Raw genomic sequence first — 22,386 nt, forward strand, 5'->3', positions numbered from 1 at the left:
ATGTTTGGAGTGATAGATGAAGATGGATGGGGTGTGATGATGTCATTATCAAACCTCTTTGACCATCTTTCTATTTATGTCCAGACCTTCACAAAACACTCATCTGGCCATCGATGCTGGAATGTGTCCCGTCCCTGCGCACTGGTCTCAAGAGATTCAATGACTTTCTCCTTTTTTGGGTTTTTTGGTTGTACTGTAGCACCTTTACTGCTAAATAAAGGCAAACTCAAGGCATGTTGCATGCAGTGCTGTGTTAGGTTAAAAGAAAAAACCTGTTCAGATACACTCAGCACATAAAAGACTCTCAAGAACATTGGTAAATGAATGCAGATCTTATCTTCACCTGAATTTTCCCAGATTCCTGTCAAACACATGTCACGTTTCTCATGTGCAGTGCTGCAGTGACTTTTGTTGAAAGTTCTGCTATTTCAGCATATTTTGAAAGCGTTTTGAGTTTCCACATGTTTTGAGCTTTTATTTTGTTTTCTATGTCTATGTCCTTACAGGTTGCAGGGGGATGTGGGACAATGTTGCCTGCTGGGACCATGCCGATATTGGAGAGGTGGTCGTCATTACCTGCCCCGTTGCTCTAAAAAATTTGTTCACCAGCGATGGTAATTTTTACTTTAATATTTTCAAACTGTCATTTAGCCATTTTAACATGATGCATCAGCAAAATTGGCTGATGCAGATCATTAAAAAAAAGTGTAGGCCTAATAGTGGTTGTTACAAGGTCAGAACCACATATGGAGAACCACTAGACACATTTTGAAGATACCTCATATATCCCATTATGAACTTCAATATATATTTCAAAAACGTTCCCTTTTGGTGCAATGTAAGGAACGTTGACAGTCTTTCAAGAACTTAGAGTATCCATTTTGTAAGTTCCATAGAGAGGTGCCTAGATTTTCTCCAAAGGGTTTCACCAGTGTATATGGGTATCTAAACAGGTTTTCTAATGGGATTAAGCTGTAAACCTCTATTTTGAACCTTAAGTTTTTGAAGTTTATAGTCAGTTTAGCTCTCATGTACACAAAGCAGATAATGACAATATGAAAATGCTATTTTCAATTTGAAGGCGAGCTTTTTTGTAAATTAATAGAGTGAATCGTGTTGATGTGATTGTGAGTGTGAGTAAATTAATGAGTAAGGGAGTAAACTGAAGGCTGGAGTGAGTGAATCATGTCTTTCCCCTTCTGCTCGGACATGCTCATTGACCCGTGGACCCAAGCCGAGGGCACAGAACCAGCACACTCGTTCCTCCCCACAGAGAAGTTGCCTGTCATGCTCCAGAGTGTGGGAGTACGTACAGCCCTTATTCCCCAATCAGTCTATTTCCAGCCCTTGTGTACTTTCTAACCTGCTGGCACAGAGAGGTCATGCAGGAACACACGAACACATGGTGCTGCTGGATATCCACAGAGTTAAGCAGTCAAATTAGCCCAGAACATCTGGAAACACATGCTGACCGGTGGTTTTATAGCATACGATTGTCATTTCCAATCAAGCTTTCTAATGTATGGCTGAACTTTTCACAGATGAATCACTGTCATCATCATCAGCATCATTTATGCTCCATTAGCTGTTACCCCAGATATTATCAGCCTTTTCCCCCCGCAAAGTAGCTCTCAAAAAAGCAACGCATTGCACTTTCTCAACCAGAGGGATATATTTTCATTTGACAGAGGTTAATGGATTGTAAGAGGTAGAACAGATATATATTTATCACCCACTTTCATTGTACGAGGTAGATTCAGGTGCCTGGGGTTGTGTGGGCAGTAAATGGTTCATCCTCCCATTCCTCTTCCTCGGCGGAGCTCATGTACTTTACATCAGGGGTTTGCAATTTCAATCATATGTTTTACACTTTATACATTTTACACTGACATAATACATTCATGTTTCATGAGATTCAGAAATCATGAGATAATCACAAATATTTTAGAAGAGGTTTTCAACAGTTTAAAGACAAATGAGCTTATTTTGTGGGAAAAGTATTTATTTACATAAAGAGAGAGAGAGATGAACAGGGAAAAATGAAGTGAAAAGGGATTCATTAAAGTATCCCTTTATTTGCTAAAATGTATAATTTTGTCACATTTAGCTTTACCTTAACACAAGCTTGAGAGCAGATCATGAAATCACCATTTATAAAACAATGAATTTATATTATTACATTTATTTATATATAATTAGTGTTAACTCCATTTGATCAAAAATACAGTAAAAACTGTAATATTGTGAAATAGTTTTCTATTTTAATATATTTTGAAATGTAATTTTGTGTGTATGTGTGTGTGTATATAAAATCAAATCCAGGAGCCTTTGCAAAAAAAAAGGTACATTGCAGTACACCTGTCATTTCTACAGTATAGCCTTCTGGAGGACGTATTAAATTACTCCACATGTAGCATTCTTCCTGTCTTTCTTGCTAATGTCGTGTTAGACGGGAGGGTTTTGGACTAATGTGCCATGCACGGAATGGAAAATAGCTGTCTGTCAGGCTTTTGCCTGCACAAAGCTCTGCGCCTTTGCATTTGTGTCCCTGAATGGCAGTTAGAAGCAGCAAAGCAGTCCCTCTTTGTGCTCCCGCAAAGCACTTATACTCCTGGAAAAAATACATGTTTGATTACCCTTCTGACAATTTCATTTCAAGATAAGAGCTCACATGATGACGTAAATTAGTGGATCTCTTTGAATAGGATGAATAAGGTGGACCAGGTTTTTTAAAGATGCGTTAGTTAGCACCTTTATAAAGCCTGAATCTGTCTGTTTGTACAGACAGTCCTTTTGTTAGGCTTGTGTGTGTGTGTGTGTTTGAGTGCCTGTATGCACATGTGCATGTTCTGATGTGTATGGCTGGGTGCGTGTGAGCATGTGTGGGTGTGTATTTGGGGGATTTGTTTCAGACTGGACACGGACAAAAATAAATCTCAGTGTTGATACATGTCAGTGGAGTTTACATTCTCTCTCTCTCTCGCAAAGTGCTCTACAGTGATGTAGTTGTGCTCTCCCGCATATTCGGGCCCATGAAGTGCCATTAAATATTCATTCTGCTTTCCTCTCAGTCCTAAAATATACATAGAACATACGCATGTCACAAGGAGCGCAAGTCGTTTCACTTGAAGTGTTACATACTATTGATGTCAGTAAATATACAGTATTATATAGCTTAGTTGCCTTTTGTATGATCTACTGACTGTTGGGTTTGTCTGTTGGGTTTCTGAAGTGAGGAAGAACAGTCCTCTCTCTGTTTTTTTTTAATCCATTAAATTTGCATCAAATCCAACGCCAATTTTTTGCCTTTCTCTTGAAATATAGTTTGAATACTTGAATGAAAAAAAAAAAAAAAGAAGCAAAAAATTGTTTCCAAATTTTTTTAACCAGATGTTCCAAAATGTATCTTTCAGCCTACTATCTTGTACAGTGGTCTGTTGGATGTAATAATATTTGGTTGATGTGTAAATGTACACTTTGTTAGCCTGCCAACTGCTCTTCTCCAGGTGTAATAGTTGTCATTGATGTAGTGCAACGTGTAGGAGGCTGTTTTCGCTACTGAGAGGATTAACAAGCCTATACGCAGACACTTTAGTGCATGAAACACAAATATACTGTATTTATACTTCACGCTCAGCCTCTTAGCCTTGACTGAATGCATCAGTGATGTGCAAAACTATTCCATTATCACTGGTGCCATATGGATTTACAAGTATAACGAGTGAGTGCAGCCCATGCTGGAAATGTAAAGGTAATTGCAACTATAAGGAAAAGGCTGGACACAGAATAAATATGTATTTCAGAGTCATTTCACTCTATTATAAAAAGGAAAAATATAGGAAATCATAGTTTCCATAATTTTTTTTAGGATCAATCAGATCAATTGCATGCAGTGTTATCATCATTACATTTAAGCACATTCAAACCCCTTGGTCTCATTATCAAAACACTAATAAAAGTTCATTCTCAATAACATAACTCAAGAAGTATTCATCTCTTGGTAACATTTGTTTTTACTGCTGATTTGAATTAAAGTTTTTATACACAACTGAGAAATGGAAATCTTCTGTTACATTTTAAATGTCTTTACTGAACTTTAAATTGATGAATTTAAAGCCACAATATTTAATGTTTCGCTGCTAGAGGTCGCTTATTCAAAACAAAGGCATAGCTTGATGACGACTTGATTTCGCAGAGCTTTTATTGCTCCTTCCGGTCATGTGTATATGGGGTAACGCAGTGCTGTTGAAAGTTATGTTATAATGCTACTCTGTGTTTGCCCTGTGGCTACTATGAGACACTTGTTGCACACTCTAGTAAGCTAGATCAATATTAGGCATGGTAAAACATGGTGCTCACGGTAAATCAAGAAAACAAGATTTAGGTCAAGTCACCTTTATTTATATAGTGCTTTTTACAATGCCGATTGTTTCAAAGCAGCTTCACAGTGTTAAACAGGAAAAAAATGCAACAGAATTTGATTCGGTTGTACAGCCGCTCTGGAGAAAACGGTGATGTTATCGAGCTCATTTCCATTATCATATAGTGACAATGCGGGCAGATCAGTAATTTAGTTGAACATTTATTTGAATATTTAGTTGAAAATGTTGTGTCCCCAACTGAGCAAGCCAAGCCAAAGCTTTGTGGCAAGGAAACAAAACTCTATCAGGTGGCATAATAGAGAAAAATAAAACTTGGGAGAAACTAGGCTCAGTCGGGGTGCCAGTTCTCCTCTGGCCATCATGCGATGTCGGTGAGGCAATTCGAAAGATCGGAGTCATCACACCAGAGACAGGTTTATTGAGGATGCCGTGTCAGTGAGGCAATTATTAGATGGGAATGTTCGAAAGATCGGAGTCATCACGCCGGAGATGGGTTTATTGAGGATGCCGTGTCAGTGAGGCAATTCTTAGATAGGAATATTCGAAAGATCGGAGTCATCACGCCGGAGACGGGTTTATTGAGGATGCCGTGTCAGTGAGGCAATTATTAGATAGGAATATTCGAAAGATCGGAGTCATCACGCCGGAGACGAGTTTATTGAGGATGCCGTGTCAGTGAGGCAATTATTAGATAGGAATATTCGAAAGATCGGAGTCATCACGCCGGAGACGAGTTTATTGAGGATGCCGTGTCAGTGAGGCAATTATTAGATAGGAATATTCGAAAGATCAGAGTCATCACGCCGGAGATGGGTTTATTGAGGATGCCGTGTCAGTGAGGCAATTATTAGATAGGAATATTCGAAAGATCGGAGTCATCACGCCGGAGATGGTTTTATTGAGGATGCCGTGTCAGTGAGGCAATTATTAGATGGGAATATTCGAAAGATCGGAGTCATCACGCCGGAGACAGGTTTATTGAGGATGCCGTGTCAGTGAGGCAATTGTTAGATAGGAATATTCGAAATATCGGAATCATCACGCCGGAGACGGGTTTATTGAGGATGCCGTGTCAGCGAGGCAATTATTAGATAGGAATATTCGAAAGATCGGAGTCATCATGCCGGAGATGGGTTTATTGAGGGTGCCGTGTCAATGAGGCAATTATTAGATAGGAATATTCGAAAGATCGGAGTCATCACGCCGGAGACAGGTTTATTGAGGATGCCGTGTCAGTGAGGCAATTGTTAGATAGGAATATTCGAAAGATCGGAGTCATCACGCCGGAGACGGGTTTATTGAGGATGCCGTGTCAGCGAGGCAATTATTAGATAGGAATATTCGAAAGATCGGAGTCATCATGCCGGAGATGGGTTTATTGAGGGTGCCGTGTCAATGAGGCAATTATTAGATAGGAATATTCAAAAGATCGGATTTAAGCAATAAGACTAACTGTGTTGAGCTATATAATAATGATTCATTTTCTATCAATGAATGTATCCATACAGTTGCTCTAAAACTTAAAGGGATAGTTCACCAAAGATGAAAATTCTGTCATCATTTACTCACCCTCAAGTTGTTCCAAACCTGTATGAGTTTCATTGTTCTGCTGAACACAAAAGAAGATATTTTGAAGAATGTTTGTAACCAAGCAGATAGAGCAACCATTGACTACCATAGTAGGGGAAAAAATACTATGGTAGTGAATGGTTGCTCTATGCTTTGTTAACAAACATTCTTCAAAATATCTTCTTTTGTGTTCAGCAGAACAAAGAAACTCATACAGGTTTGGAACAACTTGAGAGCGAGTAAATGATGACAGAATTTTCATTTTTGGGTGAACTATCCCTTTAATATATCAAACCGTCTTTGGTGTTTCCATGGTTTCTACAAAATAAAACCGTAAATCGAGTGTAACGCTGGTATGATGTCATTGATAGGCAACGCACAGACACGGTCCGTGTCCTGGTTAAAATAGCTTATTTCTCTAGATTTAAACATTCTTATGTTAGTACACAAGTCCTAGTGGTTCTAGTGGTTTCTGGATATTTGGGTATGTATTGTGCCTTTAATGCATTCTTGCTGAATAATAGAATTAATCTTACTGATCCCAAACTTTTGAATGGTAATGTGTGTGCGCAATATTTTTGGTTTAAACAGTAAGAGAAATAATTGTAGAAAACGAATTGAAAACTTGAAAACTATACTAAAAATGGTAGTACTAAATTTAATCTTTGTTTTTTTATGCAAAATATTGAGAATTAAAATTAAAAAAACGTTTCTTGGCAAGCTTTGTTGATCTTCACTCTATTCTTGAACAATTTATTAGATTAGCTTATTGTTATGTTTACTTTTCTCTGATATCTCTGCTCTTTCTGCGAAGCGTTACCTACCAAAACACTCACTAATGCTCGTTGTCAGACTAAATTGCCATTAATCAGTCTGATAAATTGGCTGTTAACTAAGCAATGTCTGTTTGTTCTAGGGATCATTAGCAGGAACTGCACTAGGGAAGGCTGGTCCGACGTGTATCCCAGCATCCACAGCGTTTGCTCTGAGCCCACCTCGAATGCAACGGTAAGGGAAGATATTTTTTCTAAAAGGCACTGTTGTTCCCTTTCCACATGTGCTACAACAACAGAAAAATCACTGTGTGTGGATGCTGAGGACATTTCAGGACCCCAAACCTTTTAGTGCCTGAATCTACGCCAGCTGGGACTACCTTTGGGGCAGAGACCGTGTTTGTGTGCATTTGGAAATGCGAGTGTGTACATGAATGCATGTGTGTGTTCATGCGTGGGTCTGACAGAGGCAAACAGTCGTGGAAAGCGCTAGATTTTTAAAAGAAAGCGAGCAGCTGGCTCAAGTGTATTTTCATGGGCTTTCAACCAAATTGCTCTCAGTATTATATTTCTTCCACGGATCCCGAATTTGGAGACAAATTATTTTAGATGCGTTTGAAGTTGAAAAGAGTGCCAGAAAGCCAAAAAAAAGAGATAAAAGAATCAGAGCAAAGAGGTGCTTTTGTTCCTTTATGGCAGCAGAATTTTAAAAAATATCAAAATGTCCAGTAACATGTAGCGTTTCTCATAATAACACTAGATTCTCGCAGTCCATTTAATAGCTTGTCGTGAAACCGCAGTCGCCTGTGAAATTTACAGTTTCATCCTGTGATTGTACTTTCGAAAAATGAATAATCATGAGCTACTGGAATGGAGAGAATCTCTGCAGGAAGTGAACCATGGCAATGCCAGTGTCAAAACAGACTGCCAGAGCGGAGGAGTGAACTGAATCATTTGGAGTTTCAAAAGTTTTCATTAATTTGTTCTGCAAGTATTCTGGTTAGATGGTAATTTATTTTTTATAGAGTTGTATTAATTCACATATTATAGGGTCCATAATTAACACTCACCAAGTACCAAATGTGAGTAAAAATTGGCCAATAACTTTTTAAGGAACTATCACACATAAAACGTGATAAAATAATTCAATCTAATTGTTCGAATTACAGGCTGACCCCCACTGATGTAAGTAAAGTTATTCAAATCAAATCATGTAATAAAGAAAACATCTGTCAAAGCTTCCTAAAACATTTTTCTAGTGACATATAAGCACAATGTTCCTCAGATTAAACCACAAAATTGAAAATATTATGAGCAAAACAGATAAATAATATCATTAATATAAAAAATGTACACATTCAAAAGTTCAAAAATGTCGGGGTCAATAAGATTTTTCTAATGTTTCTGAAAGAATTTCACTTATGCTAACAAAAATGCAGTTAAACAGCAATATTGTGAAATATTTTAAAATGAACTATTAACTACTTTTAAAATGTAAGTTATTCCTGTGGTGACACAGCTGGATTTCCAGCATCATTACTCATCATTACATCATTAATCATTACCACATGATCCTTCAGAAATCATTGTAATATGCTGATTTGCTGCTCAAGAAACATTTACTATTTTTTATCAATGTTGAAAACTTAATAATATTTCTGTTGAAACCATGATATATATTTTTTTCAGGATCCTCTGATGAAAGTTCAAAAGAACAGCATTTATTTGACATCTAAATCCTTTGTAACTTTTGTCTTTATTAATATAAAAAATATTATATATTATTTATTCACAAGCAACGAGTTAAACACCTGACAATGTTAATATTGTCCTCTTCATTGCCATTACAGGGGCATCAGGGAATATCCCATAAACTCAATTCTCCCTACCCTAATAAGAGTGAAAATACATTATTTGAATCTAATTTTATCAATTTTTGTAACCTTTAGTCAAAATGTACGTCATGAGATGTTTTTAACTTGTACCCATGACCTGTTTCTCCTTAAGGTTTGTAGCATCAATAAGTCTTCATGGCATTGTTTATCAAATAAATGCTCTTAATAGATCTGTGCTATATTTTATAGGGGTAGGGAGCCTTGGGAATGCGAGGAACGATAGGAACTTTGGGAACCTTAGCTTAAGTCATTATTGAGGCCATATGGAGAAACTGTCATTTTGACAAAAAGGAAACGTCTCCAACATAATAAGATGAAACCTCCCTTGCATTCTAACTTAAACAGCCGTCTGAGGGAAAGAAGAGCATTTAACACAAAAACCAAATAAGGATTTAAATGCAAATGTTAAATACAGTATCTAAGTTATTATGAGTAAATGTCCTATTAAGTATTAAAATGTCCCAGATTATCATAAGTCAGTTGGCAAGAGCGAAAGTTCAGCCAAAGCATTTTGAATGCAAGATTGTACAATTTAATAAATTATGATGCTAAAATGCTTGGTTATACACCAAACTGGAAGAAATACTGTTTCATAAAACGAATACTTGAAGATGACAGAACTCAAATCTGCTTTAACTCGAGAAAGTTGAAACGAAATCCGCTTTTATTAGAGGGATTTTCTATAAAATTGTCAACACATGTGTTGTGTGTTTTATATTGCTTTACTCCGGCCGTGTGGTTCTGAGTGTTTTTGGACAAGCGTCTTCTCCCGCAGCGAGGGCAAACGCCTCTTATGGCTGGATAATCAGCCCTCTGAAGCGCAGTGAGTTGTCAGTGCGACTTGAGGTGATACCAAGGATCAGAGCAGACATGCTGACACAACGTCCTGCTCTGATTGGCTACATGTTGAAAGGAGATGCATGCAGTGACTGAAGCAGCCTTGAAATGGTGCAAATCAGCCTGTCAGAGGCTATAGACACAAAAACAGGATGATCCAGCATAGAAATTGGATTTGAACTGGATTTTATTAGAACCTGTTTGACATCTAAGTAATGATTTGCTTCATGTATACGGGAGACTGAAATGGAAATGGGTTTCTGCAACAACAACAAAAGCGTACACAGTAAAAAAAAAGAAAAGGACAAAATGTAATTGCAACTTTTTCCCCTCTTAATTGCAACGTAGTTTCTCATGATCACCCATTTTATTTCAATTTTTTTTTTAACTCTTTTGGGGTCAGTAAAGTTTTATTAATGTTTCTGAATGAAGTCTTATTCTCACCAAGGATGCATTTATTTGATCAAAAATACAGTTGTGCAGAAAATACAGAAAACAGTTGTGCAGCTTAACATTTTTATTGACACTTTCTGTCTATTTTTTAGTTCACAAGAACAACATTTATTTGGAAGTTGTAAAAGTCTTTACTGTCAATTTTGATCAACTTAATGCATTCAAAAAACTTTAAACTGTGTATATATTTCTTAATAAAATAATAGTTAAATTAGAAGTTTGATTTACTTTCCAAGGCTATTCTGGAGATTCTGGCAAGTCTTATAATGTTAGTCAAGGTTTTTTTGCACAAAAAACACGACCATTTTCCACCCTTTTTCAAAAGTTAAACAGGATGCTTGTGCTTTTGCACCTTTAACGCTATATGTAAATGAGCTCTGTTATCATTGACTAACCTCCTTCATGTGATAAACACCCTCATTTATCAGAGTGGGCCATACAATCACTTTAATTTCAAAAGAGTTAGGAAAATCCTGTTTTATTGCGTATTGTTCTTTAATGTTTAGAGAGGCAGTACGTCTCCCTAGAAATGTTTTCCATCATAACCAGTGGCGGTTCTAGGGGGGTGGCCAGGGGGGCCGGTGCCCCCGTGTCAACAAGCCTGGCCCCCCCTCTGGCCCCCGTAAATTTGGAATCACATCGCACCAAACAATGTTCTGAAACTGGTTGCAATGTGCGTTTTTTGCTGTGGCGGTGTGTGATGAAAAGAGCACTTTATTGTGTCATAACCAATAACCAATGCAGAGAAGCAATGAGGAGGCTGCGCGCTGTGGCGCGCAAGTGATGTCTGTTTATGAATGATTCGTCACTCAGTCTGCATTCGCTCAAATAGTTGTAAAACGCGGGCTATAGCGGTTGCTACGCTCTTGATTATAGATAAAATAAGCTCTCTTTATACACGTTGTGTTGAATGTAACTGCACCCTTACGCAGCAGTGATAGCTACTGGAGATTAATTTTACTGACTTGACGACTTTGAATTCCATTCAGTCATTTCGTTCATTTACTGGTAGTTAAAATATATTTTTTCAATGGCTAATTTCTCCGAACACGTCCATGTAATCTTTGATCATATTCCGAATTAGGAAGATGCAGCCAAAGATAAATTATGACCAACGCAATGAAAGAACCGTTCATGTGCGAATATGACAGAGGCATACCCGAGAAAAGATACAGAATAATGTAATTTCAGTCTTGTTCATATAGCGAGAAATAATATTATTTTATCCAATTGTCCAGTGTTGCTTATAGAGTATTAGATGTTTGTTTTGATGTCTATGCTAACTTTGCGAAGAGTCTGCTAACAGAGAGCAGGTAGGCTACAAAACATGTAAAATAAATGGTTTAGTTTTACTTTTATAAATTGAGCATGCATGATCATATTACAGATACATTACTTTTCAAATAAATAAATGAACTTGAAATGATTTTACTTCACGTGTAGAGACTGCAGATCGAGTGATACAGTACATGGCCAAATAAAAGACTTTCAATAATCTGGGAATAAAATAAAGGGTTAGTTCCCCCTAAAAGAAAATAAAAACACCTAATGTAACTCACCCTCGTGTTGTTCCAAAACCTGTATTGTTAGAATGTCATTAACCAAACCATTTCAGTGCCAGAATGTCCATAAAATTCAAGATATGCGGCAGAAATGCCCCTGTTTGAGTTTTAGACTCAGAGCGTTTTTACACTGGGCACGTTTGTTGTGGTCCGCGTCAGAGCACGTTCTACACCGCGAATACACCGCAGGCTCCCTCTCGCTCGTATCCAAGGTAAATCATCAACACTATCATCCCTTACACATGTGTTGTATTGAACTAAATACACCGTCATCTGATAAAATGCATGCGCAGGTTACTTTTCTTGCGCACCCGAGTCTATCTTATAATATATAATACAGTCTTATGTATCCTGTTTATATATATATATATATTAACAAAAGTACATATTTTGAATAGGCTATCATAATGTTTATAGTTATTTTATGTTTATTTCCATTTGTTTAGCTACGCATTTGTGTTGCCTCTATCCAAAAAAATACATATACAATGGTTATTAGCAGTTGTGTACTTTGTTTTTGATTCATTATTGCATTAAATATTATTATATTGGATCTAACTATAATTACCCAGTTGTGAATCATATGACCAGTGGATCGTCCGTGGGTGGCCAGAAAACATTTATTATAAACCAGCGGCTCGGTAGCGGACCACTGTCGGAAAAGTGGTGGCTGCCGCCGGTGGTCCGCTAGGAAAACGATGAGCAAAATGCCAGCGGGCCGCCGGTGGGCCGCCAACTTTGCCTCCAGTGGTCCGCCACAGGCCCGCTAGTCGTATTAGCTTGTTGCTTTCAAATTCCCATGAATCGCAGCACAGCTCGAGCGCAATTTGCGCAACCGAGCTCAGACTACCTCCTTCAGGCAGTCTCGAATTCAGTTCCCCTGAGCTCAGCTCACCCGGGTCCGCATGACAACTTTCACATTACCAATTATTCAAACTAAACTGCCAGTGTGAAAACGCCCTCACATTTACATCATGATATAGACTAAGCAATATAACATGAGTAACGAGTGCAATATCACACAAGTTCTGTTTTTCTACCCAGAATAGCATGAGTGCAAATGCGATAGGCCTACTGATCTTATACAACAGTTTAATAAAATAAATAAGTTAATATTGTGTTCAACATAAGAAAGTCCTATTTGGAACGACATGGGGAGTAAATGGTGATAGAATTTTCAGGTGAACTACCTAATTATCTACTGGTTAAGATAAATGTTAACGTGTGCCCCCTAAAAGCACAAGTGGCCCCTGCCTGGCCCCCATAGTTACCGTGGTCTAGAACCGCCACTGATCATAACTATCATCAGTGGACTTCTGACATCACCCAGAGTTCTGCACGTGTGGTTTGGGATGGTGCCCAGTTGACTCTGCTCGTTTGAGCGATGAGGGGACAGTTCGTCCCCCCTGTTTTTCATTCTGATCCTGTGTCGGGGGAAATGAAACATTAAAGCAATTTCCTGAAGGGTAGAGAGACAGTAGCAGAGGGCACATTCCCATCCTCTCAGAGTTCTCTCGTGGAAATTAGCAGCGATGACTGAAGTCATCCTCCTAAGGCGTTAGTAAGAACACTGATCGAAAACTGGACGAAACTTGATTTCTTGAGCCCCATACTGCTTCGCTTCAAAGAAGTCCTGCCCTGGGCCACTTCAAAGAAATTAAAACAAGCCCATTGACGAATTAAATCGGACATTGATCTTCTAACCTTGGGGTATTGATTCTCTTTAAAAAGACACCTGATATTCGTTTTAGGGTCCACTGCAAGCGCTATTGCCGGATAGATGGACCAGTTTGTCTTTCACACTTAGTACATTAGAGTGTAGGTTGTATTCAAATTTAATCATTTACTAATCACTTCAGAGGAGACAGAGGCTTATAATAGCTTCTGGCTTTGATTTGTTATGTATAATTTCTGCATCACTTAAATGCAAAAATGTTTGCCAATCATTATTACATATTCGGGTCTTTAGTGACCCGGAACTATTTCTAACACGGATGGATCTCTAACTGCTGCAATAGTATAAAACTCTCCTGATATTTTAAAAACTATTACAAAAGAATAAAATAAAAGATATTGCGTTAACCAAAATGGCAATCCTTTTTGGAACTTGGAAGTGTTCAATTTGAGCATATGTTTTTTTACCATCATCACTGTCCTCGTCAGAGCTCATTTCCCCTGTACATTCAGCATCTGGCTCATATTTGACATCTCAACCACATCCTGCAATATTTTGATCGCTGACAGCTTTTTCACTGGATCCAGCATCAGTGACAGTAATATTTGATTATGATAAAACACTGCTCTGTAAATCGTTTTTTGCTAATGCGAGTTTTGCTAATGCTACTTGTGTATTCGTTTGTTTTATGCCTGTGGTAATTATGAGTGAAATATCACGTCATCATAGTGTATCAGACATCGCCACCTTGAGGTGCACTTTTCAAGATAATCAAACTAGTATTTTAACATAAAAAATTACACACATCACCTTAAAGTCTAAATAGACTACTTAGACATCGTCTAAATAATGCTCACCTTTTCCTAGGCCTTGTGCCGCATGTTGAGGTCCAAGTGCCATATTAGTGTCACTTTTAATCTGAAGTTCACCAGAAGTTTTCCATGGGCATTCTCTGAAACATATCACATCCAACAATAAATAAGAGACTGTCTAAAGAAGGAAACAGTCCCTCATCTCATCTAAAGCCAGCGCAGAGGCTGGTTTCTGTCTCTTCCTTTTAACCGCTACAGCTCAGTTAACCTGCACATCACTTGTTGTTTATGGATGATGTTTTACAGCAGGCTTAGAATGAAATATTGTATGCCTTAAAGATAGCAAAAAAAGGCAACCAATGGATTTACTTCTGTATAGATACAAGTTTTTTTCCCCCTAAACTAACAGATTTTGTTTTAAGGTGTCTGTGTTACAGTGTAATTATATATTTAAGTACTGAGTAATATTAAATAACTACATGTATTTACTATAAGGTTACGGTTAGGAATAGGGTTTGGTTTAAGGTTATTTGTGTGTAATTATTATTTAACAGTTTATAGGATAGAAAGTAACTAAATTTAAAGGTGGGGTAAGCAATATATGGTAACCAATGTAGATATTTCAAATCACCAAAACAAACACGCCCCTACCCCAAAAGGGTCTCGCCCCTATTTTGATAGCTCCTCCGCCCCACACATACATAAGCAACCCAGGCAACGACTATGGCAGAATCTGCTGTGCCAGCCAGCAGAGGGAACGTTGTCATCAATAAATGAAAGCAATGTGTGTTACTATGGTAATCCAGGTCGAATGTTCAGTGAAAAAGTCCTCCCTTCCATCCCAAAAACACAAACACAGTTTTCAGTTTCACAGAACTAATATGCTGGCTTTTGCTTGAATGTTCGCTTGTTAAAGACCCATTCATTTCCACATCATATAAGCCACTGTCTGTTTCAAACGTCAGCTCCCAAAGTGCGTCCTAAAAGTAAGATAATAAACTCCTAAAATGTTTGTTTCCTCTTTTCGTAATCAATATAACCCTTTAATCTTGTCATAATTGTAATATATTCGTTAGTTGGACTGTTGTGCTTGTGCTATCGAGCTGTTCATGAGAACCAATGTTACTCACCTATCGAGAAGAAATAAAGCAACCTCGGCGCTCCTTGAGTTTTCTCCTGCGCTGGAGAGCTGATCCCATATTTACATGGGTACTTCTTGCCTGATCGTAAGCCGCCTTTTGCTCCACAGACATTTTCCGCTTTTGTTTTTATCTGCCATCTCTCGTTGCTCGGCTAATGTCTGTCCTGTGTGTTGTATCTTTTGAATAATGACTTGCACTAAGCGCTCTCTTCTCCCCATCATTAGTAGACACACCCCTTACTGCTGATTGGTTACATGTTTGTTTTGGTACTCGGCCCGAGACACTTTTCTAAAGCATTTTTGAAATATCGCTTACCCCACCTTTAACATGTGTAACAAGGACACTGCAAAATAAAGTGTTTCCAAACTTTTTTTTATTATTATTTAAAACTCTTGTAAACTTGTTTCCCTGCCTTCATTATTTTATTTTGTCTACTTTTCAAATGCCTTTTTTTTATAGATTTTATATTTTAATCCTTGTTCTAAAATTAAAAATAAATCTAAACCATTTCAATATTTGTTGTGGGAAAATTATGAATTACGACTTTGCCTAATTGTGACGTTAATAAAATCAAGTAAATATTATTTGTGAACAGAACATTTTTGTCTTTTCCAATAATTTTAGTGAACTTTTTAATTGTGTAATTTATGAATACACAATAATACACTATACATACATTTTTATCTTTGTAAAAAAAAAAAGCACAAACACTTCCATGCATGCACGCACACAGACAAAAACATTCTTAATGTACAGATAAACCAAAAGTTGTAAAATATTCATCCAACGATGAATTCGTGAGAATTTCGCTGAGTGTTTAAAGTAGCGCAGGAGGAATGTTCCTGGTGTTGTTGATGTTGTTGAGTGGGTGCCGTGGCTCCAGTGTGCCAGGTAGTAAGTCAGACTGAAAGAATGCTGTTTATGGGGGTTGAGTCTGTCTGAGCTTCATCACACTCTTCCACCACCAAGCAGCCGCCTGTCCAAGCCATTTCCATGGTTATTAGTCACCCTGTGATTCTTGATCCGTGAGAGAATTCACAGCTTGTGTACATTATTTCATCACGTTTAAAACATGGCACAGAGCTTAAAGGGATAGTTCACCCAAAAATGTAAATTCTGTCATAATTTACTCACCCTGCAGATCTCGCCCCCCATTGACTACCATAGTATTTTTTTTTTCCTACTATGGTAGTCAATGGGGGACGAGATCTGCTTGGTTACAAACATTCTTCCTTTGAGTACAGAAACAAAGAAATGTATACAGGTTTGGAACAACTTGAGAATGAGTAAATAATTTTTGGGTGAACTAGCCCTTTAAGCACAATGAATGTTGGTATAAATGTAAATGAAATGTTTTATTTTTCAGACTTATTGCTGTAATCATTAGTTTAGTATAGAAATGGTGCTGACATTTTAAAAGTGATTATACACAAAAACCTTATTTTTAATCTCAAATTGTATCTAGAGAAAATGACAGGAGTTCAAACTGATAATAGTTTTCGAGAAAGTAGGATAAATCTGTGACTTGTGTTGAAATGTTTTTGATTGAAGGAAGATTTGTAGGGATATAAGAATTATGTTCACAATGTAGCATGGATTGGTTGGGATGTGATTTTTGTTTAATGTCTAATGTGCAAAAAAAGTACCATAGTGGTGCCATGTTGCAATGCTCAAAAGGTAAAACTAGGATGATACTTTTATAACTTCCATGGTTCTGAATGAATACCATATTCCTGCACTATAATATTTTCATAGTACTTCAAGGTAGTTGATACTGTGCTACTTGTCCATGCTAGCCATTGGATTTGTCCAAAAAACATGATATTGCTCTGTATGCTCTATATTATTTGAATATTTTTAATGTAAATGAAATGATCGTACAGAATACTTTTTTTATGAAACCAAGTGAAATTGCAACTGGACAGCCAGTGTTACTGTTATGCATGTATTTCTGCTATATGGAAATGGCAGCTTTGACATTTTGTTCTACTAGAAAATCATGAGCGTGGGTGGGTGAGGACAGAATTTAAATGTTCTGGAAAATGTGCAACATGATTGGACTAGCCAAATGTAGACATGTTATTGAGTGATTTAGAAAAACACTTACAGTACCTAAAATCATCTTTTTGCCTACAATAATTAGGCAACTTAAATATAAAAAAATCATGTCCCAATCATGTTTTTTAGTGGCCCAATACACCAATGCATAATGGTGTAAATCTCTTAGAGAGAATAGTTGAATTTTATGTGTGGTGTCTTAACCAACTGAATCAAAATATTGCAAATACGAAGTGTTTCTCATACTTTGTTTCTCTCTCTGTCCAGCAGGTTTTCTACCCGGTGATGCAAACCCTTTACACGCTCGGACACAGCCTCTCTCTCATCGCACTTATCACCGGCAGCACCATTCTCTGTCTGTTCAGGTTTGAAACAGAGCCTTAAATAGTTCCAGTAGTTGTGCCTGCTTTATATTACAGCACACTTTGTATGGATGGATGAGCCTGCCTTATATTAATTGTTATCATTGAGGAGTCGAATTTTGCAGACTTCTGAACGACTATATTTTACATTTTTTGACATTGAGGATAAACATTATGCTTGGCGCACGGCTTTAACCCGATAGTGTTTATCTAGCTGGAATGAAATTATTAATTTAAGATGTTGTCTGGAGATGTGATGAATGGAACAGTGCTTAAGACGTCTGCATTTTTCTCACAAACTAACCATAAGCACAATTCAAATAGAAAGAGGCCATGTTTATTTACAGCACTGTCATGCTCCAACAGAAAACTCCACTGCACCAGGAACTACATCCATCTCAACCTGTTCTTCTCGTTCATACTGAGGGCCATCGCTGTGCTGGTCAAAGATGCCATTCTGTTTTCCCAGGAGAACGTAGATTGTACAAAGCAGCCATCACTGGTGAGTGACTCCATCCATGCAGAAGTTCCACTAGTGAATTCATGTAATTAAGGGTACGTTTACACGACAATGATGTACTAAAAACAGAAACGTTTTTCCTGTGCATTTTTCACGTACAGACGGCAACATTGTCAAAACGATCCCCATTCACATGGTTCTGCAAAAAAATGACAAAAAATGCTGCATTGTGCATTCCAGGCCAGTAGATGGCGATGTCACTTTGTAAAGAAACACTATGCGCCTATAGAGGGTATGCATGACATCACTTTCCCGCCGGAATACGCCCCCTCAGCCAGACTTAGTGGCAAAAGAGCCCTCTGCATAATAGATAATAGGGGACACTAAACCAGTAAAACAAACAATTTTCAGTTTAAAATAAAGGTTTGACCCGATATAATGTTCCCTACAACTTACCAAAGATCCAGTGATCCATGGATATTGACATGCAGCCAGGATCGTGTTTCCTGACATTTATACGTGCCTGATTTCGATGCTGGGGAAATACATAAAGCAAATTTGCCTGTGAACTATTTATAGGGTCAATGACATGACATGTATTTTTGTCACATGTCAAATTGATCTACAATATTTCCTTTATAAGATACTCTTAATTTTTTTGAAATTCAATTGACTTTTTGAGTGGTGCGACCAGCAAATTTACATTTAAAAGTATCAATTCCCATTGCAATTGCAAAATGAAGAAATATACATGTAAACCATTATATAATGCATACAAATAATAATAAATAAATTAAAAAAACCTAAAAACTCCTTATGGAACACATAGAAAAGTGTCCGTTTATGTTTTTGGACTAAAAAGGCAATACATGGAAAAGGGAAAGGAATTTACCATGTGATATGCATTTTACAATAATTCATATGTATATGTATATTATTTTAAATGAATATATTATTTTAAATGAATATATGGTCTTAAAAGCTGTAAAACCCATATGAATCAACACCATACATTTTTTTGGACATACAAATGCATTTTAAAACTCTTTTGCTTAAAATGATTGTTTTTCTTATTTGTCATTGACCCAAATGCAATATAGGTAGGTCTAAATCCAGGTGATAACTTATATTAATACAATAATCAGGCATAACATTACACAGGTGAAGTGAATAACACTGATTATCTCTTCATCACGACACCTGTTAGTAGGTGGGATATATTAGGCAACAAGTGAACATTTGGTCCTCAAAGTTGACGTGTTAGAAGCAGGAAAAATGGGCAAGCGTAAGGATTTGAGCGAGTTTGACAAGGGCCAAATTGTGATGGTTAGACAACTGGGTCAGAGCATCTCCAAAACTGCAGCTCTTGTGGGGTGTTCCCGCTCTGCAGTGGTCAGAATCTATCAAAAGTGGTCCAAGGAAGGTACAGTGGTGAACCGGTGACAGGGTCATGGGCGGCCAAGGCTCATTGATGCACATGGGGAGTGAAGGCTGGCCTGTGTGGTCCGATCAAACAGACGAGCGACTGTATAGCTCAGATTGCTGAAGAAGTTAATGCTGGTTCTGATAGAAAGGTGTCAGAATACACAGTGCATCGCAGTTTGTTGCGTATGGGGCTGCATAGCCGCAGACCAGTAAGGGTGCTGACCCCTGTCCACCGCCAACAGCGGGCATGAGCATCAGAACTGAACCACGGAGCAATGGAAGAAGGTGGCCTGGTCTGATGAATCACATTTTTTTTTAACATCATGTGTGTGTCGCTTACCTGGGGAACACATGGCTCCAGAATGCACTTTGGGACGAAGGCAAGCCAGCGGAGGCAGTGTGATGCTTTGGGCAATGTCCTGCTGGGAAACCTTGGGTCCTGCCATCCATGTGGATGTTACTTTGACAGGCCTAAAATGATAACAGCAGATCCGTGTTTTGCTGCCTGGAGGCCAGTTGTTCCTGTGAATTGCAGTGATCCATCTCTTTTCGGGTAGCTTTTGGAAGTCTGTAAAAATATACCTCAGATTTCTTGTCAAATCTATACAGTCTATCTCAAAGCTCTTTCCCATTTGAGATGTGTTTTGTGTGTTTCATGCTAAAAAACAATGCTGCCTCTCAGTCTTTTTGCCACTCAGTGGGCGTAACTGCCGTCACTCCGGCCGATGGTGACGTCAAGAGCATACCCTCTATAGACTGAAAGTGTAGTACTTACACAAAGATGATACTGGTATCGTTTTCAACTTTTGAACAGCACTGTGTAATTTCTGCACAACAAGTGACACTAAAAATAGAAATTGTTTCCCAACACTACGTCACCCCATAATTCCAACCTCAATCTCACAGCATTTGTTAAACCAGAAGCTGGCATACCTGACAGCTCAAACAAACATAGCGATGTTTGAAAGTGCTAATACTTTTCAGGAAGCCAACCTTACAAATGGTTTACTTTCAGCTGTCTGAGCACATTAAACTGAGATATGAGACAGTATTTTTAACATCGAAAAAATTACACACTTCACCTTTAAGGGTCTGAACTGAGCTTAGCCAAAACATGCATAGTCAACTAAACACATTTGATGCTTTAAAGTTTTAAAAGGTGGTTATTTCTGTCGCTGCAGACCCTTAAACCCCACATCTTTACTGGTTTACTTGTCACAGTCTTTGCTGTGCTTGTGTTTAGATTGGTTGCAAGGTCAGCCTGATCCTCTTCAACTATTTCATCATGGCAAACTTCTACTGGTTGCTGGTGGAAGGTCTGTATCTACATACCCTACTAATGGTCATCTTCTCTGAGAACAGACACTTCATCATCTATCTCCTCATTGGATGGGGTAAGTCTTCATCAGAAACACTGGCCTTTACAAGCCGTTTCCTTTTCCCAAAATCCTTTGTTAACCTTTAGAATTATTTCAGAATCACTTTTCAGTCTTTTAATGCTATTCATGTTTTCACATTGAAGCAGGTATTTGAGTAAATAGAGGATTATTCGAGTCTGAAGCCTAGAAATGTTCCACTTCCCACTGCATTTGATGCGTTTGCTTTCATCCTGTCTGACACGAACAGATGCGTGCATAGAAAATCATTTGATAACACACACCTCTTCACGGTGTAGCACTGAATGTCTCTTCCTTAATTCATTCAAACACTTATGAATAGATGTCGCTCACTACTCAGAGGAAAAACAGCGAAGGAACAATATGACGCGCCACCGGTCTTGTTCGGTCTGTTTGTCGTACATTATGTATTAGTATGTCTTTGTAGTTTGATGCGTCCCTGGAGTTTCCAGGCGAGAGAAAGGAGAGCAGGATCTTCATTCATTGCTAGAGCACAGGCTTGGGCGTGGCTTGCTAGACACATCATATCAACACCTCATTGCGCTTCTCTTTCATCACGACAGTGACGACTAACATGGCCCCTTTAATCATGTTCTGTTTACCAGCATTTCCTCTCCAGCTCTTCTTCTGTCTAGAGATAGTGGCCCACCTCCCAACAAGAAACTAAAGTAACTGATTTATCAGCAGGTGTCCGAGCAGAGATGCTATTTCCTAACATCACATTATCTTTCTGTTGGTCTCATTATCTATCTATCTATCTATCTATCTATCTATCTATCTATCTATCTATCTATCTATCTATCTATCTATCTATCTATCTATCTATCTATCTATCTATCTATCTATCTATCTATCTATCTATCTATCCACGTCTGTTATCTATCCATCCATCCGTCCATCTATATGTCCACGTCTGTTATCTATCCATCCATCCATCCATCCGTCCGTCCATCTATCTGTCCATGTCTGTTATCTATCCATCCATCCATCCATCCATCCATCCATCCATCCATCCATCCATCCATCCGTCCGTCCATCTATATGTCCACATCCAGGGACGTCACTAGGATTGGAATACAGGGGGGGCTTAGCCCCCAGGGTATTTGTAACTTGCGTTTGCAAAATCTTTGCCCTCACATCTAGAGCTACACTGACGTCAACAACTAGTCAAGAAACCAAGATTTTAAGAAGTAAAACGTGACAGACATATCCTCTTCTTCCATTTCTACTCTGTTAAAGAAAAGTTACTGTAATGTTAGCTTTTAGACACATCAAAGCTGATTGGGGAATTTACTTAGGTCAGATTTTGCTCCTGATGAGTTACGCAATGACTTATATTGTCTGTCTGCTCATGTAAATGTATGAAAAGGTAATAGCATACTATATCTAATTCCTCTCTATATAAGATAAGTTGTCCACAGAATGCTATTTAATTACACAGAACCGCATGTATTCAACCCATTTTTTTTCAACCCTAAAATACAAATATACCGCTAAACCTAAAATTGAGCTAAACCTATACAAATAACACAGCTGTGCAGTTTTCACACCCTATACTAAATTTACCCTATACAATAGCCTAAT

At 38.0% G+C, this 22,386-nt stretch overlaps 1 protein-coding gene across 1 annotated transcript in view; it reads left to right on the forward strand.

Annotated features, from left to right (window-relative positions):
* Window positions 1-22,386, forward strand: part of vipr2 (vasoactive intestinal peptide receptor 2) — a 52,887-nt gene that overhangs the window by 20,160 nt on the left and 10,341 nt on the right. Inside the window, exons 3-7 of the mRNA XM_079806107.1 lie at window positions 507-614; window positions 6,868-6,959; window positions 17,429-17,523; window positions 17,887-18,022; window positions 20,649-20,799. Of these exons, the coding sequence (XP_079662233.1) occupies window positions 507-614; window positions 6,868-6,959; window positions 17,429-17,523; window positions 17,887-18,022; window positions 20,649-20,799 (582 nt within the window). The remainder of the gene's footprint in view (window positions 1-506; window positions 615-6,867; window positions 6,960-17,428; window positions 17,524-17,886; window positions 18,023-20,648; window positions 20,800-22,386) is intronic.

Source organism: Gobio gobio, assembly GCF_949357685.1.
Source record: "Gobio gobio genome assembly, chromosome: 23".
Taxonomy (NCBI): Eukaryota; Metazoa; Chordata; class Actinopteri; order Cypriniformes; family Gobionidae; genus Gobio; species Gobio gobio.